The sequence below is a fragment of the Diadema setosum genome, chromosome 17 (genome assembly GCF_964275005.1).
Source record: "Diadema setosum chromosome 17, eeDiaSeto1, whole genome shotgun sequence".
NCBI classification, from domain to species: domain Eukaryota; kingdom Metazoa; phylum Echinodermata; class Echinoidea; order Diadematoida; family Diadematidae; genus Diadema; species Diadema setosum.
Window position 1 is genome coordinate 10,677,159 of NC_092701.1, and position 9,690 is coordinate 10,686,848.

General features: G+C 36.5%; 1 protein-coding gene across 1 annotated transcript in view; it reads right to left on the reverse strand.

Moving 5' to 3' along the window:
• The window catches only part of LOC140240971 (A.superbus venom factor 1-like), a 78,582-nt gene extending 71,866 nt beyond the window's left edge, over positions 1 to 6,716 (reverse strand). Inside the window, exon 1 of the mRNA XM_072320744.1 lies at positions 6,500 to 6,716. Coding sequence (XP_072176845.1) covers positions 6,500 to 6,570 — 71 coding nt within the window. The 5' untranslated portion in view covers positions 6,571 to 6,716. The remainder of the gene's footprint in view (positions 1 to 6,499) is intronic.
• Between the last annotated feature and the right edge of the window lie 2,974 nt (positions 6,717 to 9,690).

Below are 9,690 nucleotides of genomic sequence, written 5' to 3' on the forward strand. Positions count from 1 at the left end.
TGAAAGCTGATAAGTTGTACATGTCATTTCATGGGTTGGCAATGCTGGAAAAATGATAAAAAGATATCAAATTTCTTAATTAAATAAAAAAAGTAAAATTTCAAAATGACGTCGTCGAATTTCAAGTTTACTCGAGCATATCTCACTTATTCTTTGCCGATTTTCAACCAGATTTCAGTATGTTGTAGTTTATTAAATGTTCTTTCATAAATGCATATCAAAATTTTGATTGGATGTCTTCATCACCTCGTAAAAATGGATTGAAAGTAACCTTGTCAAAGTTGACCAGTTTACGTGCCTCTACGGGAGTGCAGTTTTTCTGGAAATGAAAATTGACATGACTATCTGTTTCGAGCACTAGCTCACTTATCCTTCGGTGAATTTCTCCCAGATTTTGATATGTTGTATCTGAGACATTGATCTATCATAATTGCACCTCCATTTTTTCATACGACGTCGGGATCATGCTGAAAAACTTGGTTGAAATTGGCACTTGACTTCGATGTAGCGTCATTTTGCTTAATACACAGAGCCTATGGGGGATGAAATAGGTCAGTGCATAGCGCATCGGACTTTTAATCTAAAGGTCCCAGGTTCGAGCCTCACCCCTGCTTTTTGCTTTTTTTAACACTTTTTTCTTCCTTTTCTTTAGTTATACTTATTCTCCCTTCCTAAGTTTATCTTTTTAATGCTTCTTCTTCAAATTTCTATACAATACCTTCTACTTTTTCTTTATTTTTCTTTCTTTCTTCCACTTTCTGTGCAATAGATCAACAACAACAATGGCTATCAACCCCATATTTTGCACAAGTTTAGGTCATGTCACGAACATCATTTCATAAGATGACAACTACTTCCTTCGACACCATCTTGGGTAGGTAAATTAGGGTTAACGGTCAAAAGTGTTTAATCCTGTATCTTGGTAAATACACGTCCTATCTTTCCCACATTTTGCACACGTAAGGAACATGTTGCAAGAATCATTTCACAAAATAACAACTTTTTGCTCAGATGCCATCTTGGCTGTGTAAAGTGGGGTCAAAGGTCAAATATACTTCACTCTGTAATCTCATTAGTGTATATGGTATCACCGTCATATTTTGCACACACATGGACCTCGATAGATGTATCATTTTGTAAAATAACGACGCTTTGGTCGGACGCTTTTTTTATTCTTTATCACTTTGGGAGTACATTTTTTTCTGGAAATGAAAAATGACATGATTGTCTTTATCGAGCACTAGCTAATTTATCCTTCCGTGAATTTCTCCCAGATTTTGATATGTGTAGATGAAACTTTGGGCTATCGTTCATGTGATCGGCATTACGTCCAAAGACCTGGTTGAAATTGACGCTTAGCTTCAATGTCGGGAGATAATATGTCTTTTTTTCTGTGACTTTCTTTGCAATAGCTCAAGAAAAATATGCCCTTTAACCCCCATATTTTGCACATGTTTAGTCCATTTCAAGTACCCCATTTCATAAAATAAAAGCTACTTTATCAGACACTGTCTTGTGCAGGTAAATTGGGGTCAAAGGTCATAAACATTTCATCCTGTATCTTGGTAAATACCTGTCCTATCTTTGCCATGTTTTGCACACGTATAGACGGTGTCGCAATAATCACTTCACAAAATAATCACTTTTTGCTCAAATGCCATCTTGGGTGTGCAAAGTGGGGTCAAAGGTCAAATATACTTCATTCTGTATCTTCGTTACGGAATTTGGTACCAAAGATGGCAGATCTTGACTCCATTTTCTAAATGAGAATCCAAACATCACACGGCCAATGTCCCTAAACACAAATGAAACTTGTATGGTCATGCCTATTGGGATCAGGACTCAAATCATTGATTTCCGAATAGATCGGATCACCTAATTTGTCAGTGTTGACAAATTCCAAGTCTAGTAGTTTCAACAACAACGACAAAAAATAATTGAAATGGGCTTCACTTATGAATGATATTTCGTGCTGGATTCCTTCTTTGAAAAGATATAAAACTAGCAGGAGCAAAAAAAAAAAAAAAAAAAAACAAGAAAAAAGAAAAAAAAAACTGGTGATAACTGCTTATCCGATAGTGACCAGCCCTGTATATATTGTTTATTAAAGATCAAAGTATTATTATTATTATATTTATATACTTTGATCTGTTTGGTAACTTGCATTTGTTGATTGACTCTCATTAAATTTGTTGATTGGGCTCGCTGCTTGCTCCCCCTCCCCCCCCCCCCACACACACACACACTCTTGCTTTTCCTATTTCACTCTTTTCCTTTCTTTATCCCTCTATTGTTCCTTATCTTGTTTGATCACAGGTTGTCCTCTCGGTCACGTTGGTCATCACTGACCATCCTCAGCCTTTTGTCTGTCCACCCTCCAGCTTTTAAGCCCCTCCCTTTATCTGTTTCGCTCCTTGCCCATGACCTCAAACCCTTCCCTTTTGTTTTCTTTGTTCTGTGTCCCCAGCCCTCCCATGACCGTTCCTGTTGTATGTAGTCCTTTTATGTGATTGATTTCCCTGCCTGATGTCATTTTGCCTCTGGCGAGGATTCTGCTAGGATCGGAAGCTTAGGCCCCCTTTGACTCCAAGATGTAAAACTGTTACCTTCCATAACGATTGTAAACGAATCAGTGATGACAGTTTCCCTGTTCTATCTTTATTTTTGCATAACTTCTTTTTCTTGTTAAGGAAACTTAAAAACATTAATAATCGCCTTCCCAGGTCGAAAAGCCCATAATCAAGATAAAACTGTATCATAGGCCAATTTCGCACTTTTGTCAGTCCATTGATAGAAGGTTCATTCAATTTAGCAAAAACACTCGTTATCGCACAGTTTGTCTTTCAAAACTGAAACTTGTGCGTTCAATTCAACATTCGATCAATGCACTTGTGGCATTCGAATTCGTAAAAAAAGCATTCAAATTGCCTGGTACTCTACGTTCATTCAAATTCGCCACCACTAGCTGAAATAGAAAAGGGTATTTGAGTCTTTCAATTTCACGAATGGGCGGTCAAATTCCAATTTTTTTTTTCAAATTAACGCCATGTTATTTCTTTTTTGTAATGGTGAGAACATTTAAACGTGTGCATTTGTATGTGACTTTTTGTTTCATCCACATACTGTTAAGCAGTAAAAGTATCATTTTTTTTTACCCGATATAATTCGAGTTTGTTGTTCTATGACTCCCGTTTTATTTCATACATATAGGCCTACATGTACCAATACTACAGATTAACTTCATCTTCTTACAGTCATGACAGCACAAGTTAAATACAGACGTATATCTCAAGAAGACAGAAAAAGAATTATAGAAACATTGATGATCATAACCTTGACTTCCTAGAATGGCCGACACATTCGGAATAAAGGGCTAAACGGACTGAAAGACTCTATAACGCATTAAAAAAAAAAGGAAAAGATGTTGCCAAATCTCTAAAATGAATACGAAAATATGAAGTGTAATGATGCTTACTAAACAATAACTATGTCGAAGAAGAATGAAGAATAAACCAAAGCATAAATGTGCTAAACTGACTGCAAAAGATGTTAAATTGGATGCCCAAAAATGAATTCGAATGAACGAGATACGTGATCACGTGATCATATCCTTCTAAATTTAATTAACGAATAACGAAATAGTGTGTTTTTTATTTAAATTGAAAAGGTGTTAATTAGAATGAGGTTATATTTAATTCAATTTAATTCAATTCAACTTTTATTTTCATTTCCATGATATAAACAGGGAAAATTATATACAATGCATTAACAAAACATATTTGTAGTAATTTTAAAAACGTACATTAACAAAATACAATCATGTAATCGTGAGTAACAACATAATTGCATTATAAGGTATATACATATGCATATTACACGGATGGGAATGAAATGGAGGGTCTCACTAAAAGGCCAAGCTTGTACGATATGGGACCCTCAAAAATACATAAGAAAACGAATAATGACTTCATGAAACTGCAAACAAACATATGAAACAAAATCAAAGAAACCAATGTCAACTGACATGAAATAAAATAACAGGAAAAAACGGGAAAAAAGGAAAAAAAGAAAAGGTAATTTGAATGCTCCAAAATGAATTTGCATGAATAAATCATAAGATTTAAATACCGCACATGTCATGTACGCTAAATTTTGCTAAACTGAAAGCAGCATTAAGAAATTGGACTGACAAAAGTGCGAAATTGGCCAGGAAAACCTATATCAAAGGAAAATAAGACATGGGAAACCAATAGAAATGCTCTAGGTCTGTAGAACCTACATTAAAAACTTTTGATAATCAATATAGACCCCTTTACCCACAAATCCTGTTGAACAAATACAAAATCACAAAGATATCTCAATATATAATATAGGTTTTCCCGACCAATTTCGAACTTTTGGTCAGTCCATTTGATAGAACGTTCATTCAATTTAGCAAAAACCTCACGTTATCGCACAGTCTGTCATTCAAAATGTGCCACTTGTGCGTTCAATTTAGCATTTCGATCAATGAAATTCGGTCATGTGGCTATCAAATTCGTAAAAAGGGCATTCACATTGGCTGGTACCTACGTTCATTCAAATTCGCCACCACTCCCCGAAAAGAGTACTTGAGACATTCAATTTCGCGCATGGGCAGTCAAATTCCGAACATTTTGATTCAAATTAAGGTCATGTTATTTTTTCTTGAATAGGTGAGAACATTTAAGTGTGTGCATTTGTATGTGACTTATTGTTTCATCAACACACTGTTAAGCAGTAAAAGTATCACTTTTTGACCCGATATAACTTTTTGTTGTTTGTTGTTCTGTGTTCGTTTCTTTCATAGGCCCTACATATAGGCCTTGTCATGTACCAATACTACAGACTAACTTCATCTTCTCACAGTCATGACAGCACATGTTAGATACAGACGTATATTTCAAGAAGACAGAGAAAGAATTATAGGAACATTAATGATAATCATAACCTTGACTCAGAGTCCTATAGAACTGGCCGACATACTCGGAATAAAAGCGCTCAACGGCCAGATAAGTTGTGGCCACATGCACTATCTACGGACTGGGAGACTAACTCAATAAGCACATTGAATGAAAACAAAACAAAAAAAAAGTTGTTGCCATAGTCTCTGAAATGAATACGAAAATATAAAGTGTAATGATGCTTACAAAACAATATTTATGTCGAAGAAGAATGAAGAAAGAACCAAAGCATAAACATGTGTGCTAAATTGACTGCAAATGATTTTATCTACATTTTGATTTATTGTTTGAAACCGAGTGGCTTCGAAAATTAACATGGATAGGCTAAAAGGCAGCAGAACTGCGAACTTCTATGGTTGAGCCCTCTGTCCGTGTTTTTGGCAAACTGAGGGTTCTCTTCCACCTCCTAGTTGAAGACCCTCCCATCCGACGCTTTATGTATGGTCCCGAGAAGGGGGGGGGGGGGGTTATTAAGATCTTATCGGCCCATGGGTATGGTTAGAATATTTGCAGAGACACCATACCCTTTCTATTTCTGCTATCTATACCACTTCTAAACGATGTCTGTACACTGCCTTCCCGGTGAATAAATCATTTTCCTTTTCATCATTTCTTAGATATTAAAGTGTGATAATATCTTTTTTGAAAGAATTCTGTCCAATGACATCCGTTTGGGGCAGCAACTTCTATTAAAACAAAAAATGCCCTGTAACTATCTTTGTAAAGACCTGAAATATAATGACATTTTCACAAAATATGCAAATTAGTTTCTATAATGAAAGAATCCAATAAAAACTAGCAGAACCAATAGGATCTCGTATTGGAGATATGCATAGCACAGTTTCCAGCAGAGATCACAATCAATAAAGTGCTATGAGAACATAAGTGAAACTGAAAAATAATATTAAACAAATAGAGCCTACAATGTATGGCAATGGGTTTATATCGGATTTTAATTTAAAAAAAGAAAAAAAAATTACACCAATGGTTATATCGGATTCCTGTAGAAATCATTACCAGCAACAGAATACAACATGACAGTTCGAACGTTCTGCTGATACCAATAGAAGCTGATAGCTAGCTGTGCTGATTTTTGCTGGCACTTGTGGATGCATAATTATGTCACATTCACGCACCTTTTAATAATCTACGATAAAATTAGTTCCAAGAGGAAACATAAGAAATCCATAAAAGGAAAAGAAACATATATATAACCTGTACACATTGTGAACACAGTGTGAAATCACATCACACTGTTGAATTCGAGCACTGTACGATTGAGAGCACATTGTGAAGCATCAATTTACAGTGTGACCTTCTACGTGAACTCTCTGTGTAAAACTACACCACAGTGTGAAATCATCTTTACATTATTAAATTCGAGAGTTTTTATAAAGCTGGCAGTGTGAACACATTGTTGATATACTGTAGGGCACTGTGATCTTTCCAGCAGGGAAGATCCAAAAGTCGAGGTTGATGAATTGGTTACAAAAAAAAAAATGGTACTAAGTACTTACGGTTCTGTAGCTCCTCCTGATATCATCACGGCTACAGCAGCCAGAGCTAGGCCAAGCTGCCAACGCCCCATCCTGATGCGCGGGGTGATAATCTGTCGTGTCGGTAGTATAGGAAGATGACGATGAACCGTCAGCCCTCAGACAGCGTCAGAAAGCAGTCGAAAAAACTTGACTCAGTGGAGAGTCCCAGCCTGTCAAAACTTTGCCTCCTGTTCTCTTAGTGGTTCCTAAGAGAAGTGATTTCTGTTAGACAGTGCTAGCCAGTATAAAAGCTTTCGTAAGAGCCCTTTCAAGCTCCGCTGTCACTCCAGAAAATGTGCGGTTACTGCTCCCGGATCTGTGCAAGGGTTCAGCGCAGTAAACTGTGATTTTATCTTGTGTTTTTAGAAATCCTGATCCTTGGCCTGGGAAAGTGAGGAAAAAAAACCCAAACTAGCTGGGCAGCTGTGGTAATGCGTAGGACCGCTCACTCTTTAGAGAGAGAGAGGGGGGGGGGGGAGGGAGAGAGATGGAGAGGAGGAAATAATAGATAGACAAAGAACTGAAGAAAGAAAGAGATAGAGAAGAACTTTCTATAACTTTTTACTCTTTGAGTGGAAACGTCAACTGCACATTCTATGTGGCTTGTGTGTTTTAATGAAAGTGAAAGTACTGGGCTATAAAACACAAGCAATAAATCAGATCAGAAAATGAACGTGCATTTACTGTGTCCATGTATATCCTTTTTAATTGAATTGTTATTGTTTCAGGGTTTTTGGCTTTAGCGGGACTGATTAGCATGGTATGTGATGTTTTCGTATTCATATTTGTTTTTGTTAATTTTCGGTGGGGCCGTTGTGTTTCTTTTCACTTTTGATACGTTCATTTGCATACATGATTTTTTACTTGACAATAAATATTGTTAATGCACATCACATACCTCTTTAAAGTTCCTCGAGCACGCAATCATGCATTCTAATGTGAAGCTATGTCATCACCATCCATTGTGATTTGTAATGCATTTTTAAAACATTTTTTTCCCTCATCCCAGTCACTTTGGATTCTGAAACTCTGTTCCCAATTTAACCAATTTATACAAGTTCAAAAACTTAAGTCTAAAAATCATAGGGACGTCTCCCTTAAAGGTAATGATATACTATTGGGAGCATTGATTTAAAAAAGAGAAAGTTTAAGTTACCACATTTGATGCATATGTGCAGGTCAGGTGTATAACAAAACATCCTACCATATAAAAATTTCACGATAAAGCCTAAAGGATGAGGATATATCACTATTTTTTTTAATAAACCAAAACTGAAGATGGTTTGTTCTAGAAACACTTTTTAATTATACGTATATCAGTATTGTTCACATTTTATATATTTAACAAATACTTAACATTTGCTATACTGATAATCATTTTCACATTGGTTGTTTCTATCCCTACCTTACAGTTTAGAACCAGTTTTGAAGCTCTTTAGCTGAGTTTATGTTTCAACTGCAAATGGTAAATGATGCTCACGCGACGAGTGACCCTTGTATACGAACCCTGCGATAGATTTTACTGGTGCCAGTTAACTATCTGCGGAGTGACGAGGTCCGGATTGTAATCACAGGAACTGAAAGGGGAATTTACCCCCAAAACGATGCAATGCCATGTAGATTCAGTTAATGCAGACATATCGGAAATGCACAGTTAAAGGAGACCTCCGGATGATTTTCAAATTTTTACATTTGAACATATATAAATTAGTTATACTGGGTACAGAGTTTCAGGATTTATAATGATTGGGATGAAAAATAAGAATGTTTTCGAAGTTTATAACAAATTGCAATGAAGAAGGATGATGACATGGCAGCCTCACCATAAGAATGCATGAGATGTGGCTCAAGGAAGCAGCACAAAAGAAGAAGGCATGCATAGATTACACACAGGTGAGCTTGCAAGCATGCGGTATTGTAATGGAATGACACTGCTACATTTCTGAGATATGTGAGGCTCCTATGTCGTCATCTTTGTTCAGTGTAATTTGTTTAAGGTTTTTGAAAGTACTGTTTCTCTGCTCAAGAACCACAATAAATTCTACAAATCTATACATGAAGCTGTTGATTTATGTACTACATGATGTGAAATTATGAAAATCGTCCGGAATGCCCCTTTAAAGGGATCGTATAGTTTTGGTTTAGACCTAATTTCAGGTTTCTAACATTTTTTGGTGAGGAAGTGAGAAACCTCTTATGAAACATGAAAGAGCATGTAATACCATGAGGAATTCAACGTTTATTGGATAAAAAGTGGAACCCACCTTAATACGATCGCTTTGTTTTACTTTGTTTTTGGATGTTTCAGTCATTCCAAGCACGATTTTCATCAAACAAACTTTTAATTCCTCTTAAAATGGAATGCCATGTACTATTTGATAAGCGGTTTTTTTTTGTATCTTGCAAAAAGTTAAAAGCGTAATTCTCATCTCCACCAATACTGTACCATCCCTTTAATGATCTTTGAGAAAAATCAGACATCATTATGGTTATCGTGCACTGTTGTTACATCAAGAATTGGTGTAGTCTTCTTAATACTGCGATGAAAACAAACTTTAAAATTAACACTTCCGTGCCTCGATTGATAAATAACGGACAGTCCTGTTTTGTCAAACATCACAAATGTGTGGGCCTGCTACAAATGATTTGTGTGTGTGTGTGTGTGTGTGTGTGTGTGCGTGCGTGCGTGCATTCACGGGAATCAGCTTTACAAGAACGTTTGATTTCATTCCTATCCTCGACGAGATGTAGAGAGGGAAGGAATCCACATTAGTACGCTCTATGCAGGGACCGCGAACCGGTTTGGTAATTAAAGGGGCTGCACTACCACCACCACCATTTTCTTCTTTTTTTTTTTTCTCTCTCTCTCTCTCTCTTTATGTTCTTCGAACAAACAAACAAAAAAAGGAGAAACAACGGAAAATAATGATGACAATGATAATTATAGTAATAACAGCACCACCAACAACAACGATGATACGCACAACAACGCACATACATCTACACACACACACATACAGACACACACACACACACACACACACACACACACACACATGAATTTAAAAAAAAAAAAAAAGTTCCGTTGCCCCAGCAGAGAGTGTTTGCCTCCGCTACTGCTGTTGTTTTGAAGACTTGGTCTTTTTAGGGAAGTTCCCCGTTGAGACCAC